At 39.1% G+C, this 23,298-nt stretch overlaps 1 protein-coding gene across 1 annotated transcript; it reads right to left on the bottom strand.

The window, feature by feature from the left end:
• Window positions 1–11,329: 11,329 nt before the first annotated feature.
• ipmka (inositol polyphosphate multikinase a) lies at window positions 11,330–22,131 on the bottom strand. Its single transcript, XM_062995171.1, has 6 exons — window positions 21,784–22,131; window positions 20,834–20,919; window positions 20,566–20,662; window positions 17,497–17,669; window positions 13,201–13,282; window positions 11,330–13,072 (listed from the first exon to the last, which is right to left on the bottom strand). The coding sequence occupies exons 1-6, from the start codon at window positions 21,947–21,949 to the stop codon at window positions 12,459–12,461; spliced, it is 1,218 nt and encodes a 405-aa protein (XP_062851241.1). The 5' UTR covers window positions 21,950–22,131; the 3' UTR covers window positions 11,330–12,458.
• Window positions 22,132–23,298: the final 1,167 nt, after the last annotated feature.

Below are 23,298 nucleotides of genomic sequence, written 5' to 3'. Positions count from 1 at the left end.
GTTCCATATGTTACCATTGCCCTAAATACAGAATCCTTGTACCGATTAATTTTTTTTTTCAGAGCAGTTTAATTTCCAAGAGAAGCATATGCTCTGAAGGTAAAGGGCAGAGTAAATTACCAGCAAAAGAGAGAGTGAAAAGGGAAAGGTATCCTCATTTCAGTGTAGTATGGTCTAGTGGGAAAAGAAAATGAGGTAGCAGAGTCAGTATAGCAAAAGCAACGGATTTACAAGAGATGAGGTGAGATTTTGGTGAAGGACGTAAGTGTATAAAAAGTTGGCGTGTTCAGGGAGGCCAGAGAGGCAGAGTATGAAAGATAAAAAGTGATGAGTATATGAAAGAGGTTACTGAAATGTTCACTGCTGGGGTAAGTCTACTGAGGATCCTACATGTTCCCTGTTTTTAAGCGAGAAGGGATTATATATCCACTCCAAACTTTTTTAATCCTCAATATCTCTTCTCCAGATCATTGCTTTGCCCTCGGTGTGCCCTCGATAGCCCACATATACTGGCTCTTACAACAGTCAGTGTTTATACCCTCCCTTTTCACTGACTGTATAATGTATTTTGTGATTAATAGGCCTGGGCACAGGAGGCTGCATACAGTAAGGGAGATTCAAGTGGCTATTGACAGTTTAGCTATTCAGCAGCTTGAATAAAAGGGCTAAGCAGCCATGCAGAGCAGCCATTCAGCACATACATACATTCATTCATTCATTTGCTGTATTACCACCACTTTATCCTGGTCAGGGTCGCAGTGGGTGTAATTCATTGGGCGAAAGACAGGAAACATCACAGACAGGTCGCCAGTCCATCACAGGGCACACACACACACACACTTAACATTTTCAGTGGTTCTAATTAGCCTGACTGCATGTTTTTGGACTTTGGGAAACCCACATGGACACAGGGAGAACATATAAAACTCCACACAGAAAGGACCCATGCACTTCTTGCTGTAAGGCGACAGTAATAAATTAATGTCACAATGACTCACTACACAGAGACACTGGGCACTTGCCAGGACAGACCTAACACCTAAAGGCAATTCAGAGCAGCCAACCCATCTTCTGCATGTGGAAGAACACATTCCAGCGCACACATGTTGCTTTTATTGTTTAATGTGGCATATCTGCCAGGTTGATAGCCGCAGTCTATGAGAATCTTACAGATAGAGAAGGAAGATGTTTCTTTCAGGAAGATGATTCTTTTAAACTGCTGTAACCACTAATTTATCTGATAAAGTTGCCAAAAACATTGCATTGTTAGAGTAGCAATGCTATGCCAGACCATTTCCAGTATATATATTTTTATAATAATACATTTTTTGTTTTTTTTTGTCCCAAAAAAAACAGATAATTTTGGGATATTGATATTAATGCTATTTTTATTAAATATCTACCACACCAGATCAGATTTGGTCTGGCTTAATACTGAGTCAGACCTGTGTTTTCTCTGTCATCTAGCACAGCCTTTCTCAACCGGGGTGCTGTCTGGCTTTGTCAGGGATGCTGTCAAAAATATTCTGACGTTACTGATATTATGAAATAAATTTAAAATACAAAAAAGTCAACTTATCATGAAAATGTAGACCATTAGCCGCCTCAAACATCAACATCTGTCTCACACGCCCCTTTCCCCATGCTAGAATGTCAACGTCAGCACGTGACTGCGTTGCCTATAGTGATGGGTCGTTCGCGAACGATCCGATTCTATTGAACGGCTCTTTGAAATGAACAAAAGGAACCGAGTCGCGCCTCTAGGATCCGTTATAATATATATTTTTACTTCTGTGCAGTTCTTATCGGCTGTAATTCAACCACTCCGCTTCCATCAGTAGAGGGGATTAATCTGTCATAATAACAGCTGTTTATTGTCGAAATTCAAATCACTTTCAGTATCGCGGAGAGAGCAAGCGACACACACACACACACATAATAAGAGAGAGAGAGACGTAACCGAGCTACAGAGAAACCATGCAGACAATGAGCAGTGCTAGTAGTATAATGACAAATAATTGAGAAATAAACTATAAACTTGTTTAATTATGTTAAATCTGATTGGTTCATGGCGCTTATGTTTTAAAGCAGAAACAAACACAGGCACATCTCTACACAAGAGAGGATTTTTCTGAAACTTAATGCAATGCAACCACATCATGTCTCTTCCCTGTAGTGTTTCTGTGTGTCCGAGGGATGCAAGTCCGAGGGAGTGTAAGTTTTTTAATACATTTTAGACTGGGGTGACTTGAGATTTTGAATACTTTTAAAGGGTGCCGTGACTGAAAAAAGGTTGAGAAACACTGATCTAGCACATTGTACCTGCTAAACAACATCAATTCAATAAACATCATTAGTGTTTGTATGTTTGATAGAGTGGGTGGGGGGTTGGGTAATACCAAGCAATAACTTGATGCAAGAAAGAATATGAATTCCAAGCGACAAGAATTGGATAAAATGATGGCACAGTTACTAGCAGGTCATCTGGGTGCCACACAGCTACTAAGTTCTGTCCGGCTAAATTAAAATCTTTGCCCCCAGGTCACAATCTGTGAGAAGTTTGGCATGTTCTAATAATTGATGTTATGATGACATGATTAGCCTTAATGGGTTTTCTCCAGGTACTCCAGTTTCTCTATCTCCATCTTTCAAAGACATTCATAAGGTGAACTAGCTACTAGACAGTTGTAGGGCAGTTGTAGCCTAGTGGTTAGGATAATGGACTAGTAATCAAAAAGTCACTGGTTCAAGCCCCACCACTGCCAGGTTGCCCCTGTTGGGGCCTTGAGCAAGGCCCTTAACCCTCAATTGCTTCGACAATGTACTGTCACAGTACTGTAAGTCACTTTGGATAAAAGCGTCTGCTAAATCCCGAAAATGTAAATGTGCTAGACATCATAGCTAGCTGCCCATGAGTAAGGGAGTAGCACCCTGAGCTAGTTTTGTGCCCTCACCAGGGTGTGTTTGTGACCTGCACCCATTTCCAGGTGATTCTGGGTCCAATGCTGCACTTAGCAGAATCAAGCAGTTGGTAGTTTTGAATTATTTAAGATGTCACTATATATAAAAATCATATAAATGGAAACATCATGCAAGGAATATAAATGATTAAAAATGTAAATTAATTAGACAAGACTGAGCAACAAACATACAAAATACCCAAGGCAGTATGTAAATGAGCTGTGACTTTATTTCACCCTTGCCTTTAAAAATGTGTGGGTTTTCTTCTTTAGTTAGAAAGCATATTCTGTTACAATTTGAAGTGTTCTTTAACACATTTGTTGATATTAAAAATGAATAAATAACACTGTATGTTTATACAAGGTGCAGGACAGTTTCTGACTAAAATTATGTAAAATGTCCAGCATGTACTTTCAGAATTTCAATGTTTTTAATATTCTATTGTCTGCAGTTGCTGTGTAATTATCATTGTTTCTTTAATAAGACTGTCTATCAGGAGCTTTTTTAACAAACTGTCATGGGACAAGTCTCAACAAGTGATTTTAGAAGGACATGAGTGATTTACATCATCTAAAGCTGACCAAGCCTACAGGGAAGTTCCTATGCAAGACAGAAAGCATTTAAAAAAACAACCAGGGACTTCACATCAATCAGTTATCTTCACAGGCACATAATGATCAGACAGTAATTAGAAGAAGACTTATACAAGAGAATGTTAATGTAGATGGCACATTCAGATCAGTCCCACATTCCCTCTAGTAATTAAACATTAATGCAGATTTAACATTTCCTCTAAATATTTAAGCACTCTGCAAGGTTTGGAACTAAAACCAAATATATTAGAACCAAAATATGTGAGCCAATAGGGAGGAAACAAAGCACAAACAAAAAATATTATTACAGATGCCATTAACTGCTACTGGAGGTGAGGTTCATTAATCCTTATAAGGTGTTACACAAAAGGGATCTTTATTAAAAAGTTGCAAGTAAAAACAATCCACACTGTAAAATAAAATGGTGGTAGCACCATGTTATGGGGGATTCTCTTTCAGTAGCAGGAATTGACAGTCGGGTTAGAATTGAATGTAAAACGAATAGTGTGGTGTACAGAGAGGTATTGATGAAAAAATTAGAAAATAACCCATAGTGCAATACTAAAGCAACTTGGAGAGCTTAAACTCACTGTACACAACTGCCTCCCAACCAACCAGACAGAACCTTTTGTGGGATTTGATTCATTGTCTCCATTTGTTTATTTTCAATGACCACTTCATTAAGATTGGGACAGCAGCGTGTGGGACTCCACATAAAAACACTTGGTACAAAATAAAAATACCTTTAACATGGGACCAGTTTACTAAATTCATTCATTTATTTCACCTTAGGGTCATTTAAAGTAGCCAGTCAACCTTGTGTTTTGGTAAATAGAAGTGGAATACGTGTTAAACTTGTATTAAGGCCCTAGTTCATACTTTGACAGGGATGTGTCCTTTTTTTGATAATCTATAGAATAAGGTGTTGAATGCTGCTGAGCAATGTGATACTGCAATAAACCCAGCTACAAAACGACAAAAAAGCCAAGCTCCCAACTTGCTGGACACTGCATGCTCACTACTGTAGATCAGAAAAGATAAGATTCAGAACTGGATAAAGAGAGTTTTTTTCAGCCTTTTTCTACCCTGTTTTACATCTGATGCTCACTGAGCTAAACATGCAGTTCTTCAGCAGAAAATGAGACAAAATGAGTTCAAGTTCAAGAGAGAGTTCAAGAGAGGCTTTATTGTCGTTTCAGCTATATACAAGTACACATTGAAAAGAAACAACATTCCGCCAGGACCAGGGTGCAACACAGAACAAAAAGGGCAAGATAAAACAGTATACACAGTGCAGATAAAAACAGTACAATAAATACAAAAGGCATTTGTAATCTAAAAAGTAATTAAGGGAGACAAGGCTAGAGACAAGTGTAGTGTTGGCATGTGTAGATACATAGTACTGAGTAAATGATAGGTGTGCAAATTGCGATATTGTGCAAAGACGCAAGAACTACAGTCACTAAGTAGTTGTATGTGTTGGAGATGTCAGAGTCCAGGGAACAAGACTGTGTTGGTTGGTTTGTGTGTGTGTGTGTGTGTGTGTGTTTGTGTGTGTGTGTTAGTGTGTATATGTGTGTGCGTGCGTGTGTGGGTGTGAGTGAGTGTACACCAATCAGCCATAACATTAAAACCACCTCCTTGTTTCTACACTCACTGTCCATTTTATCAGTTCCACTTACAATATAGAAGCACTTTGTAGTTCTACAATTACTGACTGTAGTCCATCTGTTTCTCTGCATACCTTTTTAGCCTGCTTTCACCCTGTTCTTCAATGGTCAGGACCACCACAGGACCACCACAGAGTAGGTTTATTTAGGTGGTGAATGATTCTCAGCACTGCAGTGACACTGATATGATGGTGGTGTGTTAGTGTGTTAGTTGTTGTGCTGTATGAGTGGATCAGACACAGTACTATGTAAATACTGTGTCCACTCACTGTCCACTCTATTAGACACCCCTACCTAGTAGGTCCACCTTGTAGATGTAAAGTCAGAGACAATCGCTCATCTATTGCTGCTGTTTGAGTGTATCATCGTCTAGACCTTCATCAGTGGTCACAGTACGCTGCTCACGGGGCACTGTTGGCTGGATGTCTTTGGTTGGTGGACTATTCTCAGTCCAGCAGTGACAGTGATGTGTCTTATCCTCTCATATCAGCACAACACACACTAACACACCACCACCATGTCAGTGTCACTGCAGTGCTGAGAATGATCCACCACCTAAATAATACCTGCTCTATAGTGGTCCAGTGGGGGTCCTGACCATTGAAGAACAGCATGAAAGGGGGCTAACAAAGCATGCAGAGAAACAGATGGACTACAGTCAGTAATTGTAGAACTACAAAGTGCTTCTATATGGTAAGAGGAGCTGATAAAATGGACAATGAGTGTAGAAACAAGAAGGTGGTATTAATGTTATGGCTGATCAGTGTGTGTCTGTGTGTGTATGAAAGGCATCCAAACCCTAAACCCCCAAAGTGATGCATTTATCAAAAAAGGTGCTCTGTTTTCACTTGCTAAAATGCATGAGCCAAACACTGAGGATTTAGGACATATACTACATTAGTTCCTGAAAATTTTACAAAGGAAATATAGAATGGTGTGCCAAGACCCTCTAGTGTTGTAGAGCTGGCATCATTCATTGAACCTCATGAAGAGCTTTTTAAACTGGGCAAAGTAGCTGTTTCAATCCAAGTTAGTGCAGCTTTTTGTGAGCATAGTTTTTCTTTGCAGTAAAGCTAGTAAAAAACCTGGTGAATTGAGTATTGAATCAAGGAAGGCTTAGGCCTTGAACTTGGATGATTTTTTTTATTTGTAGCAAACATTGAATAAGAAATTGAAAAAGACTGAATAAATAATATTGTTGTGCAGAGCAAAGGCCTTGAATGGTGAAAATTTGTTGACCTGTCTGTGTGAAACATGAGAAAATATAGAATGTAGTCAAAGTATGACTGAAAACTACTTAAATGAAATGCTGAACTTTATCAAACCTTTTAATGCCTGCAATGCCCATTTAGGTAGAAAAGAATGGGCCCCTCTAAAATAACCACCGACTACAAATGGTCTGAACAGCCACTTAGGTGATTGTCGATTAAAATGAACTTACAGATCACAGGTTACTGTGCCTCAGTGCCCTAACTGCTGGCCAAAATAGGCCTCTCAAAAGGACAGAACTCCTTACGCGGAGCCGATCTTAAAGGCTGCCAACACATTACACGTTTATTGTACAAAAGTCCATTGGTTCCACCTAAAAACCAGTGTTGGGGTAGTCAAAGAAAGTAAAGAAATGATAGTAGTTTTTTCGATTTATTTCAGTTTATTTAGGAACAAAATGTAGCAGTAGTTGCAACAAAACATTTATAAAATGAATTTAACTATACTTGATGTTACTATTTTCTCTGAACAAGTCCATATGTTCCCCCACTATGTATCTTGCTACAAGTCTCTTCATTTCTCCCTGAGTTACCTTCATTCCTGGCACTGAATGAAAATCCAGTTCAGCTTGTTTGGGTGATGTTGGGGCACTCGTTGCTTCGGCACAGGGGTCTTTAGCCACGGGTTTTGTTTTAGCATGCACCCTGATTAAATGCTTCGACAGATTGCTTGTCGAGTTTGCAGCAGTTGAAAGGTGCTTTTGGCTTGGACATATCCTACACTTCACGGTAATGTTTTTGTCTTTGCGTTCAGCAAATTAAAAATAATGAGAATATCTCCATTTGTAGAAACACCCAGTTTCGTCCTCTGACATTGTTGCCAGACTGCGTTCGTGCTGCGCTCGTCACATTCACAGTCACATGAAAAGCTGTGCAGTCAGCTGTGGCAAGGCGTGCATGCAAAAATTACGTAAAAAGTTTTGGGTTTTAAAAATAGTATTTTTATATAAAAATGTGACTAACGCAAGTAACGTAGTTTTTATTAAGTTAGTAACTGTAATGTGATTACAAAATATTTAACTGTAATGCGTTACATTACTTCGTTACAGAAAAAAGTAATCACATTACTGTAATGCGTTACTTTGTACCGTGTTACCCCCAACACTGCTGAAAACACACAAATGTGACATATTTAAAGCGCAGGGAGAGACCAAACAGGGGGTATGGAAGTTCTCTTGAACATTTGGCATTGGTACTGAGGCTTGCTGTGAATGTTTGACCCAAAAACCACAGAGCCTGTAAACACAGCCTATTTGCCACAGCATTTGAATGTTATGGCAACCATGTCCATCCTATAAAGGAAGCTATATTCATTCATTCATTCATTTTCCTATCCGCTTATTTAATTAGGGTTGGGGGGGGGGGGTTGTGCTGGAGCCTATCCCAGCTTTTCAATGGGCACAAGGCACACAGTAACACCCTGGATGGGACGCCAGTCCATCGCAGGGCAGACACACATACATACACACACACACCCATTCACTTACAGCGCAATTCAGTGTCTCCAATTAACCTGACTGCATGTTTTTGGACTGTGGGAGGAAACCGGGAACTCCCAGAGGAAACCCACGCAGACATGGGGGGACCCGGACCGCCCCGCCTGGGGATTGAACCCAGGACCTTCTTGCTGTGAGGTGACAGTGCTACCCACTAAGCCACCATGCCGCCTGAAAGCTATATTAAAAGTGCAATTTAGGGGCACCCAGGTGGCGCAGCGGTTGCCACCGGTCGGCTGGGCGCCATCTAGTGGGCATAATTGGCAGTGCCTGCAGAAGATACTAATTGGCCACCGTATCTGCAGGGTGGGGGCCGGACTATGTGTGGGTGGGTAGGTGGGTCTTCATACGCTGTGTAAAGACCCTGAATGGCGGAAGACACGCCTGTGCAGAATGCAGGGGTGAGAAGAGGAGGGCTGTGCACGTGTCGAAAGAGGCGTACGCGTACAGCAATGTGCTCTCCTCGGATGCAATCTGGCATCTCTCAGCAGCGGAAGACAAAATTGAGTGCACTAAATCTGGAGGAAAATGGGGAGAAAATGCATTAAAAAAATAAATAAATAAAAGAACAATTTAATGAGGAACCTCTCTCTGTCTATTTGTGTTCTCTTATCGGAATACAACATTCCATTGATTTGCCACCTCAACCAGTGTTTCCTTTGGAGGGTATAATCCCCCTCCGCTACATTTATTGTTGAAAGAACATCCAGAAAAAGTCAGAAAAGTAACTTTGTGTGTATGTGTGCTATTAACAGTATGAACAGGAAAGCTTAGTTCTTGACTCAATTCCAGACCTAATTAGCAAACAACACTGGCACATCTCTAATCATGTACAACACTTTTGTGCAGAAATGGGGAGTCAATGCAAAAGAAAAAATAGGCAAGAGCTTTGTGTAAAATATTTCTACACTCACCTGACATGTGGAATTAAATATAGTTGTTATACTGAACAAATATTGTGTGAATTACTTTTACTGTGTACTTTGTTCAGTATAATTAAGGAAAATTTACTTCTTAGTTTCTGGAGTCTGGGGAAACATCAAGGAGGAAAGTAAAAGCATTTTTTATTGTTTCATAGGTAAATCTTTTTCTCTTTGTTTGGATGGATTAATTTATTCAAAGCTAACTGGCATTTTTCTTCTATGCATATAAACATTTTGAGGTGTTTGTCAGGCAGGAAAGTCACACAGGAACAAAAGTCTCTTTTGTTTTTTAATGTTTGTGCAAAACAGTACTTGTGCTGACTGGTTCCAGGTATAAAAGAAGAAAAACAGAAAGTGAGTAAGCATGTTAAGTAAAATAGGATTTTCTTTCGACTTGAGGCTTTGAGACTTCCCAGCAGACATCATGGTGGCACTGCAGATAGTGTTGGTGCCTCACAGCTGTATGGTTCCTGGGTTCAATCTTATTTATACCCTTGAACTTTTTCTCATTTTGTAGTGGTACATCTTGTAATTGAACTGAACTTTATTTGGATTTTAATTATTTGAATGCTATTATAGAGATAATATAACAATAGTCTGAAATTAATGTGCACAGTTGTTTATTGTGACACAAAGGTTAATTAAACAAAAGACTGGTTGGTTACAAAAGTATTTACTCCCCTGAGTTAATGCTTGATCAAACCACCTTGGCTGCAATTACAGTTGCATGTCTTTTGGGATTTGAACTTATTAACTTATTTCCTTGATCTTTGGCCTCTGGGGTGGCATTTTTAATAATGGTTTCGATTATGCTCCATGGATTGTTTAAAGAGTGAGATACTCCTGTTTATAACCTAACCCTAATAACTTTTTAGAACTTTGATGCAAAATTGTTTCAACAGCTTCTTGGTCTGTATGATCTTGTTTTTTTTAAGCATTTTCTCCCTTTTTCTCCCAATTTTTAGAGCGTTAAATTTTTACCCAATTGCGTTATGCTTCCTCTCTACTGGAACTGACCCCCGCCCCGATTGAGGAGAGCGAGACTGTCACACGCCCCCTCCGACACGTGTGCTCCGATCAGCTCTGTGCACGGACAGCCACACCCTGATCAGCATTATTCCTCAACTCTGTGCAGACGCCATCAACCAGCCAGCAGAGGTCGTAATTTGCTCAGTCATGAGGAACCCAGTCCGGCTCATCCTACCCTATGAACAACAACCAGTCATTGTTCATGCAGCTGCCCAGCCCAGCCGGATGACAGAGCTGAGATATATATAGATGTATTCTGGTGTGCTAGCACGTTTTACCGCTGTGCCACCTGAGCAGCCATGATCTTGTTTGTTGAGGTATCTTCTCTAACACACCCCGTGACCAGCTGTATTTATATTGGGATTACATAACACTTTATTTGCACTCAGGTGAACCCTGTTCAACTAGTTATGTGACTTCTGATGGCAACTGAACAAATTTATGGGTTATATAGCACTACGGGAGAACACACTAACTTGTACACTAACTTGTTTAACATCTATGTGTTTACATAGTAAATAATTTGATAAACATTTTTCCTCTTTAATATTATGAGCAAAGTCATGTAAATCAGACCAAGATAAATAATTCCAGCCTTTAATGTGTCTATGATCTGCACAATTTAACTGAAAAACCAACTGAAATCTTTAAAATTAAAATAAACGTACAATAATTTAGTTGCATAAATATGCAAATCCTTAAACTGTGTTAAGGCACGTCTGGATTTCATGGCAGTAGTTTTTTTGGGTAGTTTATCAGCATGGCACATGTGGACTTGGCAGTCTTTACCCGTTCTTCCTTGCAAAAGCACTCTGAATCTGTCAGATTGTGGGGGCATCTCCTGTGCACAGCCCTCTTCAGGTCACCCCACAGCTTCTTAATTGGATTCATGTCTGGGCTCTGACTGGGTTATTCCAAAACTTTGATCTTGTTCCGGTGAATCCATTCTGTTAATGGGGGTGTGTTTTGGATCATTGTCATGTTGTTTTCTTCCACTTGTTGATGACCAACTTCGTTGTATTCCAAGGTATATGTAGTGAATTTTTCGTATTCTTCTCCTATCCTTCATACTAGAAGAGCTCGGGCATCACGCTGGCTAAGTGGGTAGCACTGTAGCTTCACAGCAAGATGATCCTGGGTTTGATCCCCAGGTGGGGTGGTCCAGGTCATTTCTGTGTGGAGTTTCCTCCAGGTTCTCCGGTTTCCTCCCACAGTCCAAAGACGTGCATGTAAAGTGAATTGGAGATACTAAATTGTCCAGGACTGTGTTCAATATAACCTTGTAAACTGAATCTTGTGTAATGAGTAACTACCGTTCCTGTCATGAATGTAACCAAACTGTAAGACATGACGTTAATATGCTATTAAAACAAAACAAACAAACTCAACTTTCTATGGGCTTCATTTATTTATTTATTTATTTATTTATTAGGATTTTAACGTCATGTTGTACACACTTTGGTTACATTCATGACAGAACAGGTAGTTACTGGTTACACAAGATTCATTAGTTTACAAGTTTAATGTCAAACACAGTCCTGGACATATTTTGTATTTTTAATTCACCTCACTTGCATGTTTTTGGACTGTGGGAGGAAACCCACATAGACACAGGGAGAACATGCAAACTCCACACAGAAAGGACCAGAACCACCCCTGGGTTGAACCCAGGACTTTCTTGCTGTTAGACGACAGTCCCCACTGAGCCACTGTGCCGCCCAGGCTTAATCAGAGTGCTTATAATTAACTACTACTACTACTATAATTGACTACTATTTAACATGAGTTTTTTTTCCTCTAAATGATTCCAGTTTGTTTTTTCAGTTGAACTGCACAGATTATGTCACATATAATATAAAGGTGGAAAATAAACCATTTCAAACATCTCATAGATTTAACAACATCTACAAAAGATTAGGAATGCAAACTGTGGATTGTCTTTATGTACCACTCAAACAAATAATAAAGTAATTAACAGTGAAAATTAGATGAAGTAGATTTCAGAGCCAGGACCTGCCATCAGGCAATTTCTGTAGCTTCGCACTGTTTAGATGCTATGTCTAAATCCCAATGGATTTTTTACTCCATTTACAATTTTACCTACTAGCTGACATAACTAGGAAAAATCATTGTCTGTATTTAGTATGTGAGGACACGTTATAAACAAAGCCAGTGTTTACATGTAAGTGCAAGACTTATAAAAGTCCCACACAGACTTTGACTACCAGCAACCTGCTACACTTTATGTCTGACCTATCACATTTATCTTCCTTATCAAATTATGTTACTTAACAAGTATTTCAAATATTTATAGTCACAGTTTAATATGATTCCACACTATTAAAGTGAGATGCATTACACTTAATAGTGTATTTAGTAGGATCATTCAAAGATTTTACTATCCAAAATAGTAATAATGTTAAGCACAGTGTTTCCTTCTCACTTCCTTTTGATTCATCCTTTTGCAGCAAAAGTCTTCCAGGTTTAAAGAATTGAGATCATTGTAGGCAGAGGAAAGTCAATCTTGAAGGATCTGCTCCAACAAAAAGAGAAGGTTCCTTAACCCATGTATATAACCCTCATCTGGGCTGTCACTGGGAAATACATGGGCAAAGTCAATCATCCTGACCTCTACATCATCCTTTCTCTCACTATCTGACCTTTCTCCTGAGAACCCTGTGCTCTTTCCATCACCTGCTGTCATTCTCTCAGACTCAGCCCTCTCTCCATTAGCCTGATCTGAGTTTTGATGTAGAGACTGAGACCTAATCTCATTCACTTGCCTCACATGGTGAATGTCCTGAGGAAGGTCAGTACAGTTAATCTTCCCCTGGCTGGTTTTTGAAGTGGCAATACTGCAGTTACGGTCCAGAAATTTCGAGTGTGGGATGTTAATGTAATTATCTTTTTCTGGCTCGGTTTGTCTATGTTCCTGTCTCGTCTGAATTTCACTTTGCTTATGTGCATTGGCTAAGTGAGGAGATCCTTCATACACAAACAACAGAGAGCTAGCGTAGAAGTGCAGCTGCTTCTGGCTCTCAAACCAGTGCAGGATGTTATAGATTTTATGGATGCTGAGAGAGATGGCATCTTTCCTTAGCTCCTTTCCATTATGAAAGAATCGAGCCAAGCCTGCAAAGAAGTAGAGCAGAACAATATGAATTCTGTCTTGGTATATTGATTTAACTGTGAGTGGAATAAATGCGAATAATTGCAGCATTTATTCCACTTGCAAACAACTTAAAAACTTATGCTCATACCAGTTTTGAGTGTGTCCTTTGTCAGGCTGTGTCCATAATGCTTCTCATGACAGATATAGCTCCCTGAAGTTACCTCGTAAACCTGAAAACAAGACAGATATCAGTAATTATATTTGAGTTTACCTCACACAAACATAAAATGAGTGTGGAAGTGATAAAAACTAAATCAACCAGACAAATTTAATTGATAACTCTATGTATGACAGTTGGTGTTCAGATCAACCATCACATTATTGCAGTGCTGTAGATTTAAAATAATGTATTGTACTTAATTTGGCTAAAAGTGCAAAAGTAGTGATAGCAATTCAGCTAGGACAAAGAGAAGCTGTAAAGTGCTTCCATTATGTGAAAGAAAAAATGAAAAAAGTCTCAACTTAATACTAAAAAGAGGGAATGTGTTTGCTAAAATGTTGTAACAACATAATACTGTTATTTTTTATTAGTTATCCATCCTTGGCACGTACCCCCGCAGGTAAAGGCTACCAACTTTGTGACAAGAGTTTGGATAAGGCCTTTTCCTTTTTCAGCATGACAGTGTTTCTGCACAGAGCAAGGTCCATAAGGATAATGAAATGAACGTTTTGGACATCAGTGGACATCAGTGTCTGACTAAGAGCATCTGACATTCGACTCTTTTTTATTGTTCATCTTGTCTACCTTTCACAGTTTTAATGCCTAACAGGAATGAGTCTAGTTTTATTGCTAAGTGAAGCAGAAAGCAAATAGGAAGAAAGAATTCTAACAGTAGAATAAAAAGAAAGATGAAGACAGTATCTCAATAGTGATGCTATACTCTTAAATACTAAGTGGTCATTCAGTGTTTAAGATTTACATTTCATGCCGCTCAGGTGGTGCAGTACACCAGCTCACCAGAGTTGGGGTTTCGGATACATCGTATTGAATCTCAGCTCTGCCTTTCCGACTAGGCTGGGCGGCTGCATGAACAACGATTGGCTGTTGTTCAGGGATTAGAGGTTAAGAAAGTCGGATCATAGGTCCTCATAACTGGTGCAACTGCGGCCCCTGCTGGCTGACTGATGGCGCCTGCACAGGGCTGAGGAATAATGCTTATGGGGGTGTGGCCCTCCATGCACAGTGCCTGTCAAATGTATGAACTCAACTCGTGCAGGTGAAAAATGAAAAATCTGTACTGACTGTGTGTACCAGAGGGGGCGCAAGTCAGTTGAGAGGCGTCCTCAGTCAGCGGTGAAGGGTCAAATCAGTATAGAGGACGCAATCAGGGTAATTGGACACGACTAGACTGGGGGATAAAAATTGGGGGGGAATGAGGGGGGGAATATATATATAAAAGATTTACATTTCATACAAACAAAAACTGATAGCTAAATTAGTAACTCAGCAGAAGCCATAACCTAAACTATTTGGATTGACTAACAGCTAACAAGCTAACAGCTTGGATTAACCCTACTAATAATACAGTAGGCAACCAGCTAGGCTTTGTGTATACATTTAAGCTGACTAAAACTAGCTAAATAAAACCTATTACAATTAAATTGTCAAATGTCTCAACTGCCAAAATGAATTACATTAATGTGGAAAAAAGGGTTTAGAAATCAGAACGGTGTCCACATTAGTGGCTAGCTAGTAGTTAGGTGGAAAACCAAAGCTAATTTAGCATAAATTACAACTACATCTTGTTGTAGTGGCTTCACCTACCACCACTGATCAATATTGATGTATTACTTATGCGTTTATTAATTTTATTGGTTTATTTATTAGTTTGTGTTTATTATTATTATTATTATTATTAAACATGTAATTTTTGGGTACTGAGTTATATAAACTCATATTTCATGAGCGTCACATACAGTATAACGTCGTTTTAAAAGTATGGTCAAGACTGCCGACTAGTGGCTAAATGACAGTACATGTTTTGTGAGCTCGGTTACTTTCATATTAAGTTTTAAAGTTGTGTGTGTACAGGCTTTTATAACTTTTACTTTTTTTTATTTAAATACTGTAATTAGATGCCAAATGTCATTAGTATGTTCCTTGAAATAAATTTATCACTCTATTTTACAGGCAGTGAGCAGGTTAATGTCCTCAGTGTAATTCCCAACATTAAAACAAGTCCAGAATATAGAAAAGATTTATCTAAAATCTCTTACAGCAACAACTAAGAATAAATATTGCAGCCAGAAAAGCACATAAAACTATGGAGCTGGAGTGTATACAAAATTAGGAATTATAAGTGTACACTTTTATAGCTTTTACAACTGTAAAGGAAAAAGATTTATAGCTGCTATTCATTCTTACTGTTGTGTATAATGTTATTATTAGCATTCCCAAAACGATGGTGTATCGTTATTATTTGCATTTCCAACACTGTGGTGTACTGTTACAACCCCAAATCAGAAAAGGTGGGACAGTATGGAAAATGCAAATAAAATAAAAATGCAGTGTTCCTTACATTGACTTTTATTTGATTGAGGACAGGATGAACCTGAGATATTTCATGTTTTATCTGCTCAACTTCATTTCATTTATTAATAAAGATCCAATAAACACTTTCCAAAAAACACATTCCACATGGGCAAGGGATTACTTTGGCAAACTTTTGTCAAGCACCTTTACAACTTTATAGTGCAAAAAAGAAGCCTTATGTTAACCATGTCCAGAAGCGGCGTCAACTTCTTGGGGCTCGGAGGCATCTAGAATGGACCATCACACAGTGGAAACGTGTATTGTGGTCAAATTAATCAACATTCCAGGCCTTTTTTGGAAAAAAAAAAACGGATGCCGTGTGCTCCGGATCAAAGACGAAAAGGACCATCCAGACTGTTATCAGCAACAAGTCCAAGAGCCAGGGTCTGTCATGGAATGGGGCTGTGTCAGTGCCCTTGGCAAAGGTCATTTGCACTTCTGTGATGGCAGCATTAATGCAGAAAAGTACATTGAGATCGTAGAGCAACATATGCAGCCTTCAAGACGTCATCTTTTCCAAGCAATGTCCAGCATTTTTCAACAAGACAATGCAAAACCACATGCTGCACACATTAGAAAGGCATGGCTGCGGAAGAAGAGGGTACGGGTACTGGACTGCCCTGCCTGCAGTCCTGACCTGTCCCCAATAGAGAATTTTGAAAGGAAAAATGCGACAATGACGACTCCTACTGTTGTACATCTTAAGACGTGTTTGCAGGAAGAATGGGACAAAGTGTGGTGAAAAGGAATGGCAACATTACAAATTGGTAAATGCTTTACCGTCCCAACTTTTTTTGGAATGTGTTGCAGGCCTGAAATGCAGGAATGGATGTTTATTAATAAATGAAATGAAGTTGAGCAGATAAAACATGAAATATCTCAGGTTCATCCTGTCTGCAATCAAATAAAAGTCAAGGTAAAAGTAAGAAACTCATGCCGTTCCAACTTTTTCTGATTTGGGGTTGTATTTTTAGCATTTCCAACAATGTGGTGTATAGTTATTATTAGCATTTCCAACAATGTGGTGTATTGTTATTATTGACATTTCTAATATTGTGGTGTAATATGTGACTATTAGTATTTCCAGCATTGTAGTGGAATTTTATAATTAGCATTCCCAGCATGGTGGTGAATTAAAGTCTGTTATGATTAGCATTTCCAGCACTGACAGGGCGGCATGATGGCAAAGTGGGTAGCACTGTTGCCTCACAGCAAGATGGTCCAGGATTTGATCCCCAGGTGGGGCGGTCTGGGTCCTTTCTGAGTGGAGTTTGCATGTTCTCTCCATGTCTGTGTGGGTTTCCTCCGGGTGCTCCGGTTTTCTCCCACAGTCCAAAGACATGCAAGTGAGGTGAATTGGAGATACAAAATTGTCCATGACTGTGTTCGATATAAGCGTGTGAATTGATTAATCTTGTGTTAGCATTTACAACATTATGTATTGTTATTATTTTCATTTCTAGCACTATGGTGTATTACGTTATTTGTTAGGAGGTACAAAAGTAAGAGCTTGTGCCCATGTGTTTGGTGTATGTGAGACCAGACGATGAACAGATACATTTTATAGACAAAGGTATATAGACACTCACTACCTGAACATCACATTAAAAACCATGGGTATTAACTATTCATTCAGGTACAAGAGCATAAGCAAGGTCAGACACCAATGCTGGTCATTAAGGCCTGACTTGCTGTCAGCATTCCAATGAATCCACAAAGTGTAAAATGAGGTCAGGGTCCTTTGCAGGCTACCAATTAGACAAAAATACTCCTTTTCTAAATTAGTCAAAGCATGCTTATGTAGTCTAGATATGGAAACACAACCACACACACACACACACACTGTCTCACCCTCATTCCTAGAATCAGAAATCCAATTTCCTCCATTAGGGGATATTTCTTAATTTGCTTTTCTCGCTTCTGCTCTGATGCAAATGGGTCATAGTTTTTTCTCCCCATCTTCACGTCCATGATGCATGGCTGTAAAAACGTCCTTGTCACATCTTCCAGTTTCAGATACAGCTCTAAGTCAAAAAATGTAAAAACAGAATAATTTTACAAATGTTGTGTTATGGCAAGCTGAACTGACCAAAGTAAAAGTTCATTAACAAACAATACCTTTATAAACAAACACTGGTAATTAAATAGATTGTACTGAATATTGTCATAATACAATGGCTCAGCTATAAATTAGTGGGCCACACAGACTGACAGCACAGAGTGCCGAAACCTGCAGCAGTCCCAGACTGTCTCAGATTGCTTAGTTCCAAGCTCCTATTTGAAAGTTCTATGCTTCATAGTGTCACAAACAGCCTAAGATCACAAGGTATTTCATGTTTTGTCTGGTCAACCTAATTCACTCACTCACTTTCTTAACCGCTTATCCAATCAGGGACGCGAGGGGGCTGGGGGATGCCTACTGGAGCCTATCCTAGCTTTTTGATGGGCGCAAGGCACAAAGTAATACCCTGGACGGAGCGCCAGTCCATCGCATGGCAGACACACATACACACACTCATTCACCTACAGGGCAATACAGTGTCTCCAATTAACCTGACTGCATGTTTTTTGGATTGTGTGAGGACACCGGAGCCCCCAAAAGAAAACCCACGCAGACACGGGGACACTCATTCACCTACAGAGCAATTCAGTGTCTCCAATTAACCTGACTGCATGTTTTTTGGACTGTGGGAGGAAACCGGAGCCCCCGAAAGAAAACCTACACAGACACAGGGACACACATACACACACCAAATCACTTATAGGGCAATTCAGTGTCTCCAATTAGCCTGACTGCATGTTTTGTATTTTTGGACTGTGGGAGGAAACTGGAGCCCCCGGAAGAAAACCCACACAGACACAGGGAGAACATGCAAACTCCACACAGAAAGTACTGGGGATCAAACCCAGGACCTTCACGCTGTGAGGCGACAGTGCTACCCACTGAGCCACTATGCCATGCTCAACTTAATTTCATTTGTTAATTACATCGACCCCTGAATGTCAGTAGTCATAGAATTCAATCACTGCAGGTTGCAAATCTATTGAAAAGTTATTTCAGAAGAACAGAGACTTTTAAAGCAGTAAAGGGGGGGGAACATACAATATTAATACCCATGGCTTTAAAAACGAGACTTAATTATAATTTAACATCATTTATAAAATGTATTAAATGTATTTTGAATAATGATTTCATACACATGTTAATAATGGGTAGGCTTTAATGAACTTAATAATAAGGAGGGCTGCCAACATACTTCTGGCCATGGCATTTAAAAAACTGACAGTTTTAATAATGTGGATACAATGAATAAATTAAGTGCAGGTCCAGAGGGCTGGGCTGCAGTTACTCTGATAAGACTTTATGGGTAAGTTCTTTTTGGTCATGTCAGTAGCCTCTGACGGGCCAGTACAGTCAGCTGATTAGAGTATCTACAGCACAGTGCTTTATTGTGTTTGCTGCTGCTGGGATAGTCAGTCTTGGTTTAAAGTCCAAAGGTTTCAAAAGTTATTCTTTAACACGTTTGCACAAGAGTTTTAAACTGAACACATCTATTTAATGGCATCCCTTATTCACTGCAATACATAGATGGCACATTATAGCAGGGGTTGTTTTCTAATCTACTCTATTACATAACTTCCACAGACATTCCTTTCCTTGTGTATGTGTAGCCTTAAGATACTTCAATTTTCTCCAGACTCCCAAAACACGCAAAAGATTGAATGGCTGCTCTAAATTGCCCCAAGGTGTTTGTGCCTAACCATTGGGAGGTGCACTAGTCAGTGAACTCACAGAGTTGCTACCAGACCCAGATCAGGAATATTGCTTCAAGAAAGGCATCTGGCAAAAAAGCTGTGCCAATCAGGTATGTGCTTAAAAGTGATCCACTGTGGTAACCAGTAAATAAATGAGCAGCCGAAAGTGAAATCAGTGTGAATCCTGAGCTTTGTTTCACTGCAATGAGACACTGCTCCCACCTAGTGGTGATTGGAGACAATAACACCCGAAGAGTTTTGGAAATGTAATTGCTTTTGTAGTGATCTCTAATTATTCATTCTTTCTGTGCGGCCCGGTAATAAATGACCCACGGCCCGGTGGTTATGAACCACTGTTTTACACTACTTTAGCTGTAAACTGGCATTACACATGGTAAACAGAGGCTTATCTGCAACTGCTTGGAAAAGGAGGCAGGGGACTAAGCTGTTGTGATGTGTCCGTTTAACAAATTCAACATTTACAGTTGACTGGGATAGCTTTAGCATGGCAGAAATTTGACTAACTGACTTGTAGAAAGGTGGCATTCTAGGACAGTGGCATGAATGTAAAATGGGCAATGCCAATTTTAGTGACAGGGCTGGTCTACAGAAAATGCTGACTGTATACCTAATTTTATGTGTTAGCAACCACTAATCAGTATCCACATACCACTGGCAATGCATTGTATATGGGCTATTGTATTACACAATGCTCTCACTCACTCACTTTCTTAACCGCTTATCCAATTAAGGTGGCAGGGGGGGTGGTTCTGGAGCCTATCCCAGCTTTTCAATGGGCGTAAGGCACAAAGTAACACCCTGGACGGGGTGCCAGTCCATCGCAGGGCAGACACACATACACACACACACCCATTCACCTATAGGGCAATTCAGTGTCTCCAACTAACCTGACCTTTTTGGACTGTGGGAGGAAACCGGAGCTCCCAGAGGAAACCCATGCAGACACACAGGACCCGGACCGCCCCGCCTGGGGATCAAACCCAGGACCTTCTTGCTGTGAGGCGACAGTGCTAACCACCAAGCCACCGTGCTGCCCTTACACAATGCTGCTATTGTTAATTAAAGAAACTGGATTTATGTCAATATTTTAATATATTTTAATATACTTAACAAATTAGTTCTTGTTAGTTACATTTGTCTTACCGTTTGGCTTCTCTAATGATACCCATGTACCATAGTATTTGGGCAGGTGTTGTTGTAGGGCCAGTATCTGGGGGTCTGTGCATTGCTGAGAAAACACCTACAGAACACAATCAGGTAATATTAAGCTATAAATGACAAATGTTGTGTTCTGCAATAAAAAATATTAAACATAGCTGGAACAATAGGCGTGATCAGACTGCATTTTTCTACATCATTGCTACTACATTTTAAAGGTGTCAAGAGATCCTCATAGAGTGGATTGTGATACCTGAGTGTAAAAGTGCAGCTCACACTGGCCTCTGGGAGGAGGCTGCAGCTGTTTTAGTACAGTGCCATCACAGTCCTGTAGTATACCTGTAAAAATTACACACAAAACCAGCATCAATCACTGTGGTCAAATAAAACAGTATTAAAGTAATTGATCAAGATCTGACCAAAATGGCCACTCACTCACTTTCTTAACTGCTTATCCAATTAGGGTCACGGGGGGCTTTTTAATGGCCACAAGGCACACAGTAACACCCTGGATGGGGCCCAGTCCATCGCAGGGCAGACACACATACACACACCCATTCACATATAGGGCAATTCAGTGTCTCCAATTAACCTGACTGCATGTTTTTGGACTGTGGGAGGAAACCGGAGGTCCGGGAGGAAACCCACACAGACACTGGGAGAACACGCAAACTCCACACAGAAAGGACCCGGCCCGCCCGCCCGGCTGGGGATCGAACCGAGGACTTTCTTGCTGTGAGGCAACAGTGCTACTCACCGAGCCACCCTTAACAAAATTATATTAATGTAAATATGAACTAGGGTACAGTGACATAGGGTAAGTTTTTTTCTGCATAATGGTTTTCTGACGGTTTCCTCCCACAGTCCAAAGATACAAAATTGTCCATGACTGTGTTAGACATTAAACTTGTGAATTGATTAATCTTGTGTAATGAGTAACAATCGTTTCTGTCATGAATGTAACCAAAGTGTAAAACATGACATTAAAATCCTAATAAATAAATAAATAATCACCTAATAAGTATTTTTTTATAGTAAGTCCTAATAAGTCATTAGCTCTTAGAGAACTAATATTACCTAATACGTTTATCACTTTACCAGTTGTTTAAATTCAGTCATATTTACTCTAGTTATAATTTCCACGTTCCTAAATAAACACTTCAGGTGTCTGGTAATAAAGACTGTGTGTTAATATGAACTGACCGACTTTATCGATGCCGTGTTTATGTCCAGCCACCTGATGTGAGAGTTGCTCTGCTTTCCTGATCTTCAGCTGTGCTTTATCTTCATGTTCTGCTCCATCCACAGCTGAAGATGATTTAACCACCAGATCTACTGTAGCCATTCTGATCTCCGACTTCCATGTCATATCATGATCACGTTCTTCACTTTATAATTCCAAGAAGTCCCGCACTTCACACTGATCAGTGGAGACGATCTGACACAATCCACCCCCCGCGTTTCATTACTACTGTAGTTTAGCAGGATTGGCTACAATCCGAAAGAACCTTTCACACTTCCTCTTTTACTGTCCTTCTCAATGCTATCGTTTTTGATCATCTGTTAAGATGTAAAAGTAAGGGTGAAACTCATCAGCAAGCTTTTTTTTCTCTTTCTTTTAAAAATAAATAAATAAATAATTTAATTAATTAAAAATAACAATAAGATGTAACTATGTACCAAAAAGTAAGGGTGAAACTCATCAGCAAGCTTTTTTCTCCTACTTTAAAAAAAAAATATATATATTAATTCATTATTTAATAAATTAAAAATAATAATATGTAACTATGTACCAGAAAGTAAGGGTGAAACTAGTCAAATCTCATCAGCAAGTTTTTTTTCTTTTAAAAATAAACAAATAAATAAATACATTTAAAAAGAACCTGTCACACATTTCATCCAATAAAGCCATAGTCAGAAATAGCCATAGTCAGTCTCTTTTAAAAATTAATTAATTAATTATTTAATTAAAAAGATCACACATTTTATCCAGTAAAGTCATACTCCAAAGAATAATAATAAGATGTAACTATGTGCCAAAAAGGTAAGGGTGAAACTATTAAAATCTCATCAGCTTGTTTTTCTTTCTTTTAAAGATTAGTTAATTAATTAATTCATTAATTAAAAAGATCCTATCACACATTTTATCCAATAAAGCCATCCTCAGAAATAATTTAACAATAAGATGTAACTATGTACCAGAAAGTAAGGGTGAAACAGTCCAAATCTCATTAGCAAGCTTTTTTCCTTTCTTTTAAATAATATTTTATTTATTATTTAATTAAAAAGATCCTATCAAACAATTTCATCCAATAAAGCCATACTCCGTACCGAAAATGAGGGTGACACTTTTTACATCTCATCAGGAAGCTTGTTTTTCTTTCTTTTAAAAATTAATTACTTAACTAATTAAAAAGCCCATCACACATTTCACCAATAAAGCCATACTCAGAAATAATTTATTGTAATTTATGTACCAAAAAGTAAGTGTAAAACTATACAAATCTCATCTGCAAGCTTTTGTTTCCTTTTTTTTTAATTAGTTAATTAATTAATTAATAAAAAATATCCTATCACACATTTCAGCAAATAAAGCCAAACTCAGAAATAATTCAATAATAGGATGTAACTATGTACCAAAAAGTAAGGGTGAAACTAGTCAAATCTCATCAGCAAGCTTTTTTTTTACCACCGCTTTTCTTTTGGTCACAGGGGGTC

Source organism: Trichomycterus rosablanca, chromosome 5 (genome assembly GCF_030014385.1).
Source record: "Trichomycterus rosablanca isolate fTriRos1 chromosome 5, fTriRos1.hap1, whole genome shotgun sequence".
NCBI lineage: Eukaryota > Metazoa > Chordata > Actinopteri > Siluriformes > Trichomycteridae > Trichomycterus > Trichomycterus rosablanca.
Note: the sequence above shows the minus strand (reverse complement) of the source record. Positions and strands in the feature narration are given on the sequence as shown.

Excerpts from the sequence above, each read along its gene's own strand:
- ipmka (XM_062995171.1), bottom strand. The coding sequence starts at position 21,949 with ATGACATGGAAGTCGGAGATCAGAATGGCTACAGTAGATCTGGTGGTT. Across the intron at positions 20,663-20,833 it reads AGCTGCACTTTTACACTCAG|GTGTTTTCTCAGCAATGCAC; the intron begins GTATCACAATCC and ends TGTGTTCTGTAG. Across the intron at positions 17,670-20,565 it reads ATCATTAGAGAAGCCAAACG|AGCTGTATCTGAAACTGGAA; the intron begins GTAAGACAAATG and ends TTTTTGACTTAG.